Here is a 16,796-nt window from a genome sequence, read left to right as displayed (position 1 = left end):
GCATTCCGTTTTTTGGAGCGCAGCTCCGAAAGCACAGACTCATCACCCCACACAGCGATCAGATCCAAGACTTCCCGGTCAGTCCATGCTGGGGCCCTCTTTCTACTCTGAGATTGCATGGACTACTCTGCTGGAGAGCTCTGCATCGCTGCCAGTGCTGCTGAGCTCGCCACGATGTCCAACCAGGAATTGAGATTCAAACTGGCCAGACAGGAAAAGGAATTCAAATTTTCCCGGGGCTTTTCCTGTATGGCTGATCAGAACATCTGAGCTCGGACTGCTGTCCAGAGCGTCAACACTGTGGTGCACTGTGGGATAGCTCCCGGAGCTACTAAGTTCGATTTGCATCCACACCTAGCCTAATTCGACATAGCCATATTGAATTTAGCGCTACTCCCCTCGTCAGGGTGGAGTACCGAATTCGAACTAAAGAGCCCTCTAGGTCGAACTAATTAGCATCCTGGTGTGGACGGTTGCACGGTTAAATCGAATTAACGCTGCTAAATTTGAATTAAAGTCCTAGTGTAGACCAGGCCTAAGTTGCAGCACTGTAAACCCACCACCAGCGCTGCAACTCTCCAGCGTAGCCAAGCCCTCAGTCTGCCTACTGGAAGCAGTCAGCAAATACTAGTAATGTTACTGGAATTAAGTATGATACATTTGCTCTGAGTGCTTCTCTCTTATTCTTCTGGAAAATTCATAGACACACAGAATAACAGAAATCAGAGCAGAATACCTACTGAGTCGTTCTGTCAGCTCCCTCAGCCCATCAAGATTGGTCCCTGTAATATGTTCTCCAGTGCTTTGTCCAGTCCAGTTTTAAATTACTCAAGTAATGGGGCTTTCAACACTTCTCTTCAGAGACTAATTTTATTATAAACATTATTAGAAGTACAAGAACACTGTGCAGTGGTTAGAATATGGCAGACATGGTGCAATAAGGTCCCTTAGCCTAGAGAGATCACATTCTAAAGAAGGAACTGGGAATAGACAACTTAATAGAGCTCATTGTTAACATTTTTTTCTGATATCCATCCTAATCTTCCTTTTCTTAATTACATCCCACTACATCAGTTTGTACCTCCGTAGGCTACTCATTATAATTCCTCTCCCTCCTTGGAAGGTGGAGACCAGAGGAGTAATAGCCACAAGCAATTAACTGAGGATTCCTGAAAACTTATAGCCTAGGAATCAGTAGATGATGTGAAAATATCAGCTGAACATAGCAGCAATCAATCACACAAACATGGATGTTGACATCACTTCTGTGGCCCTAATATTTCTGAGGGGTGTATGAACTCACATCCTGCATTTTAAGGGACATCTCTTATTTGCTGCCTAATGTCCCACATTCTGTCTGAGCTACTAAGGAACATTCAATCAGCTAAAAGGTATGTTTTCAAACAACAGTCATGTCGAGAATCATACACTGCTATGCAAATATCTGATTTTATACTACGAATGAAACATTGTGGTATAGTGTCCTATAAAAATAAATTTTTCACTGAATGTTTCTTACAATTGTTTATTTCTTCAGTGTTGCCAACTTTTGTGATTCCATTGTGTCTTGAATTTATAGTGTTTTTTCCCCCTGAAATCTCCAGATACTGGTATCTTGATATTACATGAGAATCTCAGCTTTAATTTTTTTTAAAGTAAGTTTCTTGCTCTCCTAGATGCAGAGGCAAAGCTTGAACATGAGACGCAAGTGCACCAAAAGGCTCAAAAGCCAGAAGGCAATTAAAAAGAACCAAAGATTTATTTTTTTAAATCTCTTTATTTTTAAGCCAATCATAATTCTTGGGTGGCTAGACTCATTATTTGTATATGTTTGGATTGGCAGTACCATTTCCTTCATTATGGATGGCTATGTTACATCGAATTTGTTTAGGAAATTTCATGTTTTGGTGGCATTTAACCCCTCCAGCTTTGGCCTAGGACAGTGGTTCTCAACCTAGTTACCATTATGGGCTCAATGTGTTATGTGGGCCACCTCCACACAATATATATACTACCTGTATGGCCCTGAGGATGTCACATGGGCTGCAGCTGTGTGCTGATTGAGCCGCAAGCAGGCCGCGGGTTGAGAACCACTGGCCTAGGGGGTGTAAGATGTAGCAAGATCTCACACACCCCTTTTTTTCTGCATTCTGCCCTCATATGACACAGCTGACAGAGGCGGCTCCAGGCACCAGTGCACCAAGTGGGGGGGGAGGGGGCAGCCTGATGGTCGCTGTGAGGGCGGCAGTCATGCAGCCTTCGATGGCATGCCTGCGGGAGGTCCACCGGTCCCGCGGCTTCGGCGGTAATTCGGTGGCAGGGACGCCGAAGGCACGGGACTGGTGGACCTCCCGCAGGCATGCCGCCAAATCCACGTTACCAGCAGACCTCCCACAGGCGTGCCACTGAAAGCCGCCTGCCTGCCGTGCTTGGGGCGGCAAAATACATAGAGCCGCCCCTGACAGCTGAGATTCTTTTCAAGTGTCCTTGATCTTCTTCACTCCAGTGGCTTTTTCCCATATGTAGTATGTTCAAAAATAAACAGTTGCATTTGCAGGTAAGTCAATAAAAAATGCTACTGTTTTAGTTTATTTATTCAGTGTTGTTAGGTGCCAGAATCAAAATGTCACTACAGTCTTAAAAAGCAAACCTGTGACAGTAATGCAGTGTCCAAGTTTATTTGCTCTCAGTGGTGCCCTGATCCAATATGGCTAGTAGAAGATGATTTTTCTAACTGCCAACATTCCAAAATCCATCTGGGATCTGAAATGCAACCTTTTTCTGCCTCTTAAATCATCAGTGGTAATAAGGATTCTACTATCCAGATCTGGCAGACAGCATTGTTGATGATAAGCAAAGCATAGCAGAAGCTGCACTGGCTTGTCAGAGCTAACTTTATTTCTAATTAAAGTTGGCTGATAGATTATAGGGAGAAGGTTTGTGGATACAGGTGTCATTATTACACAGCAATTTTTCTGTCCATAGCCATGTTTCACTTGTTGGAGCCTGACATGCTGAGAATAAAGGTTCTGATTCTCTCATATGGAGCTCTTTGGACCCTTTTTGAAACCTGTGACCAGGCCAATGTTACACAGGAAAGAGAACAGGGAGAGAGTCCTCAGCTCAAAGTGACAGGCAGAGATTTTTTAAAAATCAATACAAAACTCAAGCTCATCCAGTGTCCTAAAATCCATAATGAATCAAACAGCTGAATAATCTAAATGTTAAGAAAAAAATGTAAAGACTGGTAATTTCTCTACTCTTCCATCTTTGTAGTTTACAGCCAAAACCCATCTTTCCTTTGGCCAGGAGTCACCCTTATTTAAAAAAAAAAAAATTACTGCAGTTTTCAGATTATGTATCCCTACTGTAAGATGTGTTTGGGACCAATACTGTAGATAAAACAACTTGCTCATATGACTTTGGCTTCCTTTCTTTGTACATGTGTCTAAGCAAGGCATCAGAGAGGCAAAGTCTATAGGATACTGGCCCCAGAACTGCACATTTTCCAGAAAGCCTATAGGATTCTCACCCTGACTCCTGCACTGCTATCAATGTTTGCCAAACTGACACTGGCACTGTCTTTGTGAACAATGTTTTATGCTGTCAGGATGCACTCCACTTCCTGCCTTTCTTTTCTCTCCCTTTCTTCTTTTCTCTTTCCTTTCTTTCTCTTTTTCTCTTTTTTCCTTATTCTCGATCCTTATCCTCCACTCTTTGCTTTTTTAATTTAAAAGCTTATTGTGTTCCCACACTTATTTCTATGTTTAGCCCCACTTGCAGGACTTCCCCTTTTGCTGCTATCTGTACACATAAATTCACTGTCTCCCAGCAATTCTGTGTGGGAATAAACAAGATCATCAGTCACACTAAAAGTACATGGCCTGAGAGATAATGCAGATGATTAATACACTGTTGTTGCAGCAGTATGCCATCATTATTAATAAAGAAGCCAGATTTCTCAATCTGGCACTACATTTTAAAAAAGGTTTGTTGGTATTTAACATGGAGAACAAGACTACTACATCTACCTCCTTTGATCTGACTTTCCGTAGTATTTTCTACATCTAGTTTTCCTAATTTAAAAAAAAAGTTAATATGGTGCTGATAAAACATGCTGGATTAAATAATAATATGCCTTTGAAGCAGGGGCGGCTCTAGACCCCAGCGCACCAAGCAGGCGCTTGGGGCGGCCGTTTCCCGGGGGGGCGGCATTTGGCTCCGGTTGAGCTCCCGCCGTCATGCCTGCAGCAGGTCCACCGGAGCCCGGAACGAGCGGACCTGCCGCAGGCATGACTGCGGCGGGTCCCGTCTTCCCGCGGCTCCGGTTGAGCTCCCGCAGGCATGACTGCGGCAGGTCCGCTGGTCCCGGGATACGGTGGACCTGCCGCAGGCATGCCGGCAGGAGCTCAACCGGAGCCGCGGGAAGAGGGGACCCGGGGAAGGGCGGCGCAGCGCTCCGCGCTGCTTGGGGCAGCGTGATTTGTAGAGCCGCCCCTGCTTTGAAGTTTGGGCCTGATCCAAAGCCCAGTGAAGTTAATGGAAAAATGCCCATTGACTTAAATGGATTTTGGATCCAGCCTTTTATGCATGGAACCCTTACACCACCAGCTGCAGTAGTACAATCTACCAGCTATCTGCCACTAGCTTATGTCCCTCAGCCTTGACATGAAGGGAACATCTCTGGGTGTTGAGAGGAATTCAGTCTCCATGGTCCATTCAGTTCTTAGCCTTTCTGCCGCGATGGGCAATAATAATGTCAATGAGCCTTGTTTGTGATGGCAGTTTCTCTGATTTGAACAACTGACTAATTGTAACTGAGAAACCACCAGCTTATTATTAATGAAAGAAAGGACACAGTACCTATTTTACACTAAGCAAATCTTTTCTAAATGGTGATGTGAATGCCTGTGCACTGATGGAAGTAACTTTGCATATGGACATATGCTGTGTTACAACATGTTAAGAGTAACACAGAGTGGTTAGCAAACCAAATTTCACTAGCATAGACTAGTGGTTTTTAATTTTTTCTCATTTGCAGACCTCCAAAAAAATTTCGAATGGAAATGCAGACTGCTTGGAAATCTTAGACACAGTCTGCAAACCCCTACGGGTCCACGGACCACAAGTTGAAAACCACTGTTCTATGGTAACGACAACCTTTCACAGACCCCTTAGACAGACCCACAAGGATCCATGGGCCACAGGTTGAAAACCACTGATAGATAATGTCCATGTGTCACAACTTTAGTTGTACAACTCACTTAAAAGATATCTGTAGTATTTTGACTGAAATAAGCTAGCACTCAATAGGATTAAACTGGATCTTGTAAACAAATTCCCACATATGCAATAGATCTCTCATCATCTTATTTTTCTCCTTTTTTACTTCCTTCCCTAAGATCCCTCTAGTGCTGGAATGTAGGTATGATAGTTAGTCATTCCTGCAGTATTCAGTTAGCATTAGATACAACACTTCCTCTCTCCTTGGAAAAAATAAAAGCTTATTATAAACCAGTTGCTAAATATTGTGTCAATCTCTAAGCAAATAATCTTTCCTATATGGCCTTTTTCCAATGCTTAGCTTCATTGCTTGGTTTTATAGACCTTTCTTGATCAGTTATTCATATTTCCGCTTATCCATATGCATTTGGATAGTAAAAAGTTCTCATGTGTTATACCATTCATTATCCAATAGTTTCCCTTTTTTCCTGGAGATTGATTGTACTCTATTATCTGTTACAATTTCTTTAGACATTTTTTTCTTCAAAGACATTTGTTTAGAAATGTATGATCATTTCTGTGCTGATAGAAAGGGAGGACACTGCTGGAAACATTGATATCTCTGAGTTACTGCCTAATCATTAACTGATCTTATCTCCAAGACTGTATTTCCCCATCAGCCCTTTGGTAGTTCAGGTGTTGTTATTTCTTTCTGAATTTTGTCACTTTGATCATCATTTTCATATTTAGGTGCATAAATCATATGTAGGCACTTAAATAGAAATGCCCTGGTAATTCAGCAGATATCTGCTGATATGCAGATGATAATTCCAGTTAAGTATCTTTCAGGTTATTCAACATTTCATTTATTTTTGTAAGGGATGGCAATGAACTGTTTACAAGAATCCAAGTCTCTCATATCTGTGTATGTTTATATTTGTCCACTGGATGTTTTGCTACTACTTTTGGAGATATCCACTCGATCAATGGTTTCATGTATGTTATCAAACAGAGCTTGATCTAAATGATTTCACTGGAACATCATGGGAGCACAAAACCCCATGATTGGGGTTTAAATTAACCGTTACCCCTCAAGAAAGAGGTGTTGGGGTCATTGTGGATAGTTCTCTGAAAACATCTGCTCAGTGTGCCATGGCAGTCAAAAAAGCTAAGAAAATGTTAGGAACCATTAGGAAAGGGATAGATGATAAGACAGAAAATATAATCATGCCACTGTATAAAGCCATGGTACCCCCGCACCTTGAATACTGCATGCAGTTCTGGTTGCCCCATCTCAAAAAAGATATATTAGAATTGAAAAAAGTACAGAGAAGGGCAACAAAAAATTAAGAGTATGAAACAGATTCCATATGAGGAGAGATTAAAAGTCTGTGATGTGTCAGTTTAGAAAAGAGACGACTAATGGGGCATATGACAGAGGTCTATAAAATCATGAACAGTGAGGAGAAAGTGAATAAGGAAGTGTTATTTATCCCTTTCCTGGTTCTTTTTTTATGTGGTCACACAATTACATTAATAGGCAGCCGGTTTAAAAGAAACATTAGGAAGTACTGCTTAACACAACACACAGTCAACCTGTGGAAAAGGAATATATCTTCCTGTTCTAGGGTTTTCTTGGCTGTCTGTACAGCTCTCTCAGCCTCTCCATTCACTTCTGAGTAATATGGGCTGCTAGTAATATGATCAAAATCATGTTTTGTTCAGAATGACTTAAATTCTGCTGCAGTCAATTGTGGTCCTTTGTCCATCCCTTGTTGTTCTGGAATGGCAAAATGAGCAAAAGTGCACTTCAGTTTCTTGTGACATGTCTCTCAAGTACATTATTTCTCTATATATGGAAAAACAGTCCACTACGACCAGGTAATGATATCCTCTGTATTCGCATAAATCTGAAGCTAGTCTCTTCCAACATCTGTTTGGTAGATGTGTTTTTATTAAAGGTGCTTTGTGTTGTGTTGGTCTATTAGTTCTGCAATGTTCACATGCAGATACTTTATTGTTTATATCCTTGCTGATGTCAAGCCACTGCACTGGCTGGTTGGCCCATATATGGCATTTAGTTAATCCTTGATGTCCTTCATGGATGAGGTTTAATATTTCTTCTGTCATTTCATTTGGAATTACAATGCAGTTGTCTTAATCTTGAGTCCCTTCAATTTACTTAACTGTCTATGTACCACAGAGTAGTCTCTTATCAGTTCCTTAGAATCCTTTATAGTTGAGCCAGCCAGCCCTAATGTAATTTAGAACTTACTGAAGTTGCATGTCTGTTGAGGTTGCTTTTTTTTTCTGACACTGATCTGTGTGCATCCCCGTATGCCTTTACATCATCTTTGAGATCACAGGTAGCTGAGTGTGTGACAGTCATACGATCACATTCATCACTTTTACAAGACTATGGTAAATTTTGTACAAAGTATGCCTTGTGAGGTAACATTTGAAAATTCATAATCTGCTGAACATTATTACCCCCATTGAAATATATGTAGCAACACTGTATGTGAAGTTATGATATTCTACTGTATGATTGTTACTGAAATGTGTTGTAACTCTGGGTAAAGCCCACAAACCAGTTTTTCAGAGACAAAGACACACTGGCACCTGCGATGTGTTAAAAAAACTATGAACTGCTTAAGCGACCATTCTTCACCAGGAGGAAGGTGTGAATGCAAAATTTAAATTGCATCACAGGAATATTTCAAGCCTCACATCCACAAGAGACTGCTTTTCACCTACACCCTAGCTGAGGATAATCCTCAAAAAAGGGAGAGGGATATAAGAATGAGAGACAGTGACTTCCAATTCACCTCTCCTCCTCCCATCTCTCTGCTCATGACATCAGTAAATACCAGAGAGACTCTTAAACAAGGGGGAAGGGGGCAAGGGAGGAGTTCCAGGCTGAAAAGAGGATCCAGTCTGTGAAATTTACTGCAGCATATGGTGAGACAAAATCTAATGTTTTTAAGTTCACTTGTTAAATTAGGTTTTAACTTGCGTTTTGCTCTTTTATTTTCTTTTGTAGCCAATCCTGACTTTTAAGCATCATCACTTGTAATCACTTAAAATCTATCTTTCTGTAGTTATTAAACATATCTTATTGTTTTGTCTTAACCAGTGTTTGAATTAAAGTGTGTGGGATAACAAGGCTGGCACATTATCATTTTCCTTTGATGAAATGATGGACTTTCTATGAACTTGTACTGTTCAGGAGGGGGCTGAGCAGCACAAGATGCACATTTCAGGGAACAAGGCTTGGACTAAGAATTTGTGAGTATCACCCTATATGTAATTCATGAGTGAATGGTCAGAGTGCTCATGTATTTCGCTGGGAGTTAATTTACATGCTGAAGACTGTGTGAGCAGGCCAGGAGTGGCTGTTTATATAGCAAAGCAGTGTAAAGGGCACCCCCAGCTAGAGAACTGAAGGGGCTCAGCTATTCAACAGTCCAAATCGTACCCTGGGTAACATCACAGTGTGATGCTGGGTTCCATGACAGAATGTCTGCTACTACTAGGTTTTTCTCAGGAACATATTTAGAAGTTGGGTTAAATCACACTAACCTTATCAATAGACGTTGACATCTTGGCAGGGCTTGATCCAAACCTTTTCCATTGATGAGGGTTTTATGGTCTTTTATCATTGTAAATTAATCCCATCCACACAGATATCTGTAAAAGTTTTCATATGCCCATAGACTTGCCAGGCCCTTGTTTTCATTCACTCCGTATAACTTTTCTGCTTCTGTGAGTGTGCGAGAGCAAAACACAACTGGTTTGCACACACATTTGTGTTGTTGCAACTGTATAACACCTAGGCCATAGAGGTGTTTGCATCCACACTGACCATCGTGGGTTTGTTCGCATCATAGTATTTGAGACTGGATCTGCTGAAATAATTTATTTTGCCTTTTAAAAGGCAATGTCTTGATTTAGCCCCCATAGCCAAGATGCATCGGACAGTTCATGTAGTGATTTTGTCACTGTAGAAAGGTCTTCTAGGTATCGACCAAGGTAATATACCATGCCCAGTACGCTCTCAGTTCTGGTACATATGTTGGGGTGTTCCATTCTCAGATTCCTTTTACTTTCTCAGGCTCAGACTGATTCCATCTCTCTTTATTGACTGTCCCAAAAGCTCAATTTGGGGTAGGTGGAAAACACACTTTTCTTTAACTTCAGTCTGGTCTGACTGATTAGGCCAAGGGCTTTATTGAAGGTTTTGCTGTGTTCTTCCATTGAAGATCCATATATCAAAACATTGTCCATGAAAACTACAACTCCATTTGTGTTCGTTAACAGTTCTGCCATCTTTCTTTGGAAAATTTCAGGTGCACTGGTAATCCAAAAGGTAATCTTCGAAAGTAAAATCTCCCAAAGCGTTTGATAAATGTGTCAATTCAGCACTTTCTTTGTCTAGAAGAATTTGCCAAAGTTGGCTCGAGGCATTCAGCTTGGGAGAATACTTTAGTTCCTTTCATTTTGGGAAGGAAATCATCCAGAGTTGGGAGAACATATTTTTCTCTCCCAATTGCTTCATTAAGTCTTTTAAGATCCACACAGATTCGTATTTTTCCACTTTTCTTTATAACTACTACCATTGGGGCACACCATACTGTTGGTCTTTGAAAGTTGTTTCTCTGGCCCATGTGTTCGGAGTACTTTCAGGGCTGTGTCAGGTGACTTCCATTCTGGGAGGGGTTGAAGGTTAGATGTCTGCTTCTGGATCATTTAAAAGTCACTAGTGTTTCCATGAATATTCAGTTTCACTCTCCAGGCAGGCTCTGTGTCATGAGATGTGATCGATGACAGAAACAATGGATTTTGATTGTCAATAATATGAGTTAACACTCTGACTGCTTTGGTGCAACAAACAACTGCAAAATGTCCATATTTTGTGCAGTGTTGGAGAAGCCATGTTGGTCCTATGATATTAGATGTACAAGGTGGGTGAGGTAGTATCTTTTATTGGACCAAATTCTGTCGGTGAGAGAGACAAGGTTTTGAGTTTATGCAGAGCTCTTCTTCAGGTCTGGGGAACTAATTTAGAGTGTCACAGCTAAAGACAAGATGGAACAGATTGTTTAGCACATATTTCAAGAGACCATTTGAGGTGAAGTGGCCCATTAACACTTCACTTACACTGTTTTAATAAGCCATAAAGCTAATGTCTATTCGGACCATGATTTTTAGTGTCTAGCAAAGTTAAGAATTTAAGCTCCCAGACTTGTCTTTTTACAGTTTTGTGCAGGTTTCCTTTGAGGACAACAATCTATATCACTTGCTGGGATAGCTCAATGGTTTGAGGATTGGCCTGCTAAACCCACAGTTATGAGTTCAATCCTTGGGGGGGCCATTTAAAGGAATGGGGTAAAAATCTGTCAGGGGATTTGTCCTGCTTTGAGCAGGGGGTTGGACTAGATGACCTCCTGAGGTCCCTTCCAACCTTGATATTCTATGATTCTATGAACCCACTAACAACCCCCTCAGTTGCTCTCCTACTTCCTTTCTTCCCTATGACTGGAGGAAAGTTAATGGGCCATTTGAGGAGGAACTCACCTACTCCTCACTTAAAGTCCTTCTGGTTAACGTTGTTTCCTTGTTACGTTGCTGATCAATTAGAGAACATGCTCGTTTAAAGTTGCGCAATGCTCCCTTATAACGTTGTTTGGCTGCCGCTTGCTTTGTCCACTGCTTGCAGAAAGAGCTAGTGATGGGGGCTTGGAACCAGGGTTGACAGGTCCCCCCGCATCAGCTCATTGCTCCCCTAAGTTCCCTGTGCGGCAGCCGCTCAGCAGGCTATCAATTGACAGCAGTTCAGCTGTCCCTCCCCACACCGCCATGTGTTGCTCCTGCCCTCTGCCTTGGACCTCCTCCCAGGAGCCTCCTGCTTGCTGTGCAGGGTGGGGGTGGGAAAGGGGAACTGTCAGGCTGTCTCTCTCCCCCTGCTTCTGCCCCTCTCTTACCCCATCTCCATAAAGCAGAGGGGGGGACACAACAGGGCTCAGGAGGGAGCTTTCTGGCAGCAGCAGCTGTCTCAACTTGCTGATCTACTTAAAAAGGCAATGTACTTAGAGGAGGTCAGCGTACTTAAAGGGGCAATGCACATCTCTCTCTCTTCCACACACTGAGTTTGTGTCTCTGTCTGCCATGCTGTCTCCCCTCCCTCCATTTGTGCTGCCTTGTAGAGTGTGAGGCTACATTAACAACGTGTTAACCCTTGAGGGCTCAGCTGTTCTAGTTCATTATTTAGCAGTAAGGCATTCCCTGGGAAATATCCCACCCTCTTCCACCCACTGACTTCACCACCTCAACCAAGCTTCACAATCATCATTACTATATACAGTATTAAATTGTTTGTTTATATACTGTATATATAACATAGTCTTTTGTCTGATAAAAAAAAAATCCCTGGAACCTAATCCCCCCATGTACATTAATTTTTATGGGGAAATTGGATTTGCTTAACATCGTTTCGCTTAAAGTCACATTTTTCAGGCCCATAACTACAACGTTATGCGAGGAGTTACTGTATTGAGTTGTCTGTAAAGGTCCACGCACACTGATGACACTGAAGAGTACGATGACGTCACATACCACACGCTGATACATGTCATGACATCACCACTGAATCATTTGTTCCTGGGGCCAAAAATCAGTAGTTCCCTGTTCTGATTTCATTATTTAGTGTTATATCCTATGTAGGGCCTCTAAGCATGTTGTCAAAGGACGTTACTATGTTCTCGCCTGACAAAAGCACTGGTGTTGTACCACAGCCCCAAGTTTTCTGCTGCACAATCACACTATTAGCAACCCCAGGCACTGAAAAGCCATGAGTCAGACACCAAAAATCTGTTCTCTTCGCTTTCTTCACTGATGAGCCTCTCAAGCGGACCTGGGTCCTGTTTTCAAGCTTGTCTCCAGACCCCTGAAGGCCGGGTTTGTATTACACATGAAAACTCACAGGCTCATCTCAACCGCTCGTCCCCAGAGCTGGGACATTTACCAACAATAAATAAATATTGTGACACTGCGGCGACAAATCACACCCCGCTCCTTGGGTTGCTATGGAGATAGGCGCGAGCCGCACCGGAAACGTCCCTTCGCAAACTCTCCCCGGAGAATCGAGCGGCTTCTCTTTTGCGCCAGCCGCGGGGTCGGGGCCGGAACTGTGAGCTGGGACCTGAGTTCCAGCCGGGCCCTATTCGGTGTCTCACTTACTCATTCTCCCTCCCCCCCCCGCGGCGTTACCGGGGTAACGGAGTCGTTGGAGCAGCGAGGAGCCCGGGGCAAGATGGTGAGGGACAGGGCGGGGAGGGGGCCGCCGCTTGTGGGACGCAGGAGCGGGGAGGTCTGACCCCCCCCAGCGCCTCCCCGCTCTCACCCCGTCTCCCCTCTTCTTTCTGCACCTCCAGATGCTCTCCCGGGCCAAGCCGGCCGTGGGGGGCGCCCCGCCGCAGGGCGACAAACGGAAGAAGAAAGGCAAGAAAGTCCCGCAGCTGGAGGAGCTGCTGGCCCAGAGGGACTTCACCGGCGCTATCGCCCTGCTGGAGGTAACGGGGGAGGGGGCTCGGCCTACGGGGCTCTGCGCTGCCGCAGCTAACGGGCTAACTCCGCCAGTCTCCCAGGCAACGGGGGTGCGAGTGGGAGGGGCCGCAGGTCCCCGGGTCCCCATTCCCCGCGTCCCTCCTCCAGTGCAGGATTGGTGCCCAGTGCACAGCCCCCGGGGCCTCGCCCAAACCCTTCTCCCAGTGACTGGGGTGATGAGGCTCCTTCTGGCAGACTGTTCCCAATTGCAGCAGAGCTCCCGCTTTGGAGAAAGTTCCAGCTTTTTCAACTAATTTTTCCTTTCTGTTCTTTCTCACACCCTAGATATGCCCCCTGTGCCTGAATAATCACTCGCCCTCCTTTACTTTTACAGCTTTACAATATTTGTACAGAGACTGTGTGACTGGATAGAAACTGCCTGTCCTTGAAAATGTGATATTCACACTGCCTGACTTCCGTGTCTGGAGTTGTCAAGCCAGCAGAAATCATCCTAATATTAATTTTATAAATTAATTTGTTTCACATGAGACAATCTGACAAAATTTGACAGCTGGTGTCTTTTTTGCATCCCTTTTTCTTTGAAGTTTAAACGGCATGTGGGGGAACAAGATGAGGACACTGACCTCTGGATTGGATACTGCGCCTTTCACCTGGGGGACTACAAGAGAGCATTGGAGGTGAGATGAAGAAATCCTTCTTCCTGCTGGAGAGAATCAGGATGTTGTCCTAAAGTGGTGGCAGCAGGCAGGAGAGATGGTTTTTGGTGGTGTGGAAGAAATGGGTCAGGCCACTTGTGTATAAATCCAACAACAATAGAGAAAACTATACAGAAAGGTGGTTTGGATTAGGGAAATAGGAGTTTCTATACTGAAACAGTCTATTGGACCAGCATCCTAGTTAATCTTTGCCCCAAAGCCTAAATTGTCCTTTTCTTAATTTCATGACAGTTGTTCTAACATTCTTTTCCCTATTTGGTGTGTACACCTTCAGAAAATAATATGTGGAAAGTAATTGTTTGAGCTGGGTGGAACCTTGTTATGGGTTGAGTTAAAACCTTGTTGCGATTGATGGGCGTGAATTCACTCTTCAGTTAGCATAACTGTAAGGATAAATTAACCACAGCCCCCCATCTAAAAGTAAAGGGTTATGTGAACTCACTGAACAAGTTTGGACTGTATGGGCATGGCATTTGTGTATGCGCTAAATATTGTTTTTGGTGGGGGTTGGGGGCAGACCGTGTGTGTGTGTGTGTATGCATCCATGCACAGGACCAGAGCGACACAGAGACTACCTGGAAAAATCCAAGCAAAAGTTATAACCAAATGAGATCCTGAGGGAAACTTAGAGATAGGTTCTGGGATGCTGGCTGAAAAGAAGCTTGGACCTGTAAGCTAAGAAACTCCTCTTATTGCCTTTGGTTAATCCTGTATTTGGAAAAGCAGGACTTTGATGCAATCTTATCTCTAGCTTGCTTCTTGCTTGCATATATAAACCTGCCCCTGGAAATTTCCACTACTTGCATCCGAAGAAGTGGGTATTCATCCACGAAAGCTCATGCTGCAAAACGTCTGTTAGTCTATAAGGTGCCACAGGATTCTTTGCTGCTTCTACAGAACCAGACTAACACGGCTACCCCTCTGATATTTGATGCAATCTTGTTTATTTACAAGGAATGTACACAGGAAATATGAGATTCCATCTTCAGTACTTCCAGCAGGAACATCCCCAGGGCCCTGAACTTTGAATACCCATTCAGGTCAAAAAGAGGCAACACAATCATATCCCCGCCTTCATTATTTAGCCAAGAGGTAGTATTAGATATTTAATTCTTTTAAATCTTTTTTTTCTTAGTCCCTCTAGCCCCTTAATTGATTTTGTTGCTCTTCTATGAATTTTCTGATGACTGCATAAAACCTGCCTTTTACCCCAAAGAGTTTTCAAGCTTATTAGAAAATATGTTTATTCAAGTAATCTATAGATTATCAAGTTGCTTGCATCATATAGTGCCTATTGTACTCCATTTGGGTAAGAAGGTGCCCCTGTGGAATTTTGCCGCCTTCTCCCCACAACTCTCTTGCTGGGAAATAGAATTTGCTGCCAGTGCAGGATCACTGATCCCATACTCTGTTATAGAATTTCAGGGTTGCAAGGGACCTCAGGAGGTCATCTAATCCAACCCCCTGCTCAAAGCAGGATCAATCCCCAGACAGATTTTTACCCCAGTTCCCTAAATGGCCTCCTCAAGGATTGAACTCACAACTGTGGGTTTAGCAGGCCAATGCTCAAACCACTAGGTGTGCCCACACATCGCTCTCTCTTGACATCTAGCAAAACCTAAGTCTGCTTCTATTGACTATCTTGTCTTGTGCCATTCTGAAGTGAGCCTTCACAGCCTATTAATTTGTTTCTATACCCTCCTATTTTCACACCTCCCTTTAGCCCTGGGAAAAATACTAAAGTGAATTCATAGAACTAGGGATCACAGGGGAAAAAACATCCCTCCATAGTTTTAGAGAATTATGCTGTGAAACTATGATGACTTTTCCCCTTATAGAAGTAGGTGGAGATTTTTGCTCACACGTACAGGGTTAAATGAGTTTCCAGACTTGGGTGGAATCATAGAATATGAGGGTTGAAAGGGACCTCAGGAGGTCATCTAGTCCAACCCCCTGCTCAAAGCAGGATCAATCCCCAACTAAATCATCCCAGCCAGGGCTTTGTCAAGCCTGACCTTAAAAACATTGAAGGAAGGAGATTCTACCGCCTCCCTAGGTAACCCATTCCAGTGCTTCACCACCTTCCTAGTGAAAAAGTTTTTTCCTAATCTCCAACGAAACCTCCCCCACTGCAACTTGAGACCATTACTCCTTGTTCTGTCATCTGGTACCACTGAGAACAGTCTAGATCCCAGGGGCGGCTCTAGGCACCAGCAAAGCAAGCAGGTGCTTGGGGCAGCCCATTTGCAGGGGCGGCAGCCAGCAGGGATCCAGCCTGGGAGCTGAGAACCAACAGGGGGCCCTGGGAGCTGTAGTTCCTTGGTTAGCTCCCTGCCTATAGAGCCAGTGCTGGATCAGGGGAAGAACTACATTTCCCAGCATTCCCTTGGCCGCTATCAACAGGAAAGGTAGGGGGAGGGGGTATGGTAGCTGAAACCTCATGCTGCAGCTTGCTGTGAATTGAGAGCTCACTGCTAGAGCGGGGTGGCACTGTGAATGGGGAACAAGTGTGCCCAAGGAGTAGAAGGGGGTGAAGGGGGGAGCCCAGAGCTGGGGCAGCATGGGGTGGGTCAGGGGAGAGCCCAGGGCTGGGACGGCAGGGGGGTGTGGGTGGGGGGAGGCCCAGAGCTGTGGCGGCAGGGGGTGCAGGTGTGGGGGGGAGAGCCCAGGGCTGGGGCAGCAAGAGTGTGTGGGAGGGGGAAGCCCAGGGCTGGGGTGGGGGCAGCCAAAAATTTTTTTGCATGGGGCGGCAAAAAACCTAGAGCCGGCCCTGCTAGATCCATCCTCTTTGGAACTCCCTTTCAGGTAGTTGAAATTAGCTATCAAATCCCCCCTCATTCTTCTCTTCTGCAGACTAAACAATCCCAGTTCCCTCAGCCGCTCCTCATAAATCATATGCTCCAGCCCCCAATCAGATTTTTTTGCCCTCTTTTGGACTCTTTCCAATTTTTCCACATCCTTCTTGTAGTGTGGGGCCCAAAACTGGACACAATACTCCAGATGAGGCCTCACCAGTGTCGAATAGAGGGGACTAATCATGTCACTCAATCTGCTGGCAATGCTCCTACTTATACAGCCCAAAATGCCGTTAGCCTTCTTGGCAACAAGGGCACACTGTCGACTCATATCCAGCTTCTCGTCCACTGTAACACCTAGGTCCTTTGCTGCAGAACTGCTGCCTAGCCATTCGGTCCCTAGTCTGTAGCAGTGCATGGGATTCTTCCATCCTAAGTGCAGGACTCTGCACTTGTCTTTGTTGAACCTCATCTGGTTTCTTTTGGCCCAATCCTC

At 44.2% G+C, this 16,796-nt stretch overlaps 2 protein-coding genes across 9 annotated transcripts in view; one reads left to right on the top strand and one right to left on the bottom strand.

Annotated features, from left to right (window-relative positions):
* LOC120373686 (heat-stable enterotoxin receptor-like) overlaps window positions 1–10,314 on the bottom strand; it is a 77,160-nt gene extending 66,846 nt beyond the window's left edge. For 2 of the 3 annotated variants that reach the window (XR_005585652.1, XR_005585654.1), the window contains exon 1: window positions 8,806–10,314. The gene's annotated coding sequence lies outside the window, so the exon portion shown is untranslated. The remainder of the gene's footprint in view (window positions 1–8,805) is intronic. The other variant, XM_039492426.1, reaches the window with a different exon arrangement.
* The window catches only part of TTC26 (tetratricopeptide repeat domain 26), a 99,716-nt gene that overhangs the window by 17,808 nt on the left and 65,112 nt on the right, over window positions 1–16,796 (top strand). For 4 of the 6 annotated variants that reach the window (XM_039492456.1, XM_039492447.1, XM_039492484.1 and 1 more), the window contains exons 3-4: window positions 12,657–12,794; window positions 13,374–13,466. In XM_039492456.1, the coding sequence (XP_039348390.1) occupies window positions 12,657–12,794; window positions 13,374–13,466 (231 nt within the window). Of the gene's footprint in view, window positions 1–12,316; window positions 12,539–12,656; window positions 12,795–13,373; window positions 13,467–16,796 lie in introns of those variants that run through there. The other 2 variants (XM_039492466.1, XM_039492476.1) reach the window with 2 other exon arrangements.

Source organism: Mauremys reevesii, linkage group 1 (assembly GCF_016161935.1).
Source record: "Mauremys reevesii isolate NIE-2019 linkage group 1, ASM1616193v1, whole genome shotgun sequence".
NCBI lineage: Eukaryota > Metazoa > Chordata > Testudines > Geoemydidae > Mauremys > Mauremys reevesii.
This window is presented reverse-complemented; position numbering and strand designations above follow the sequence as displayed.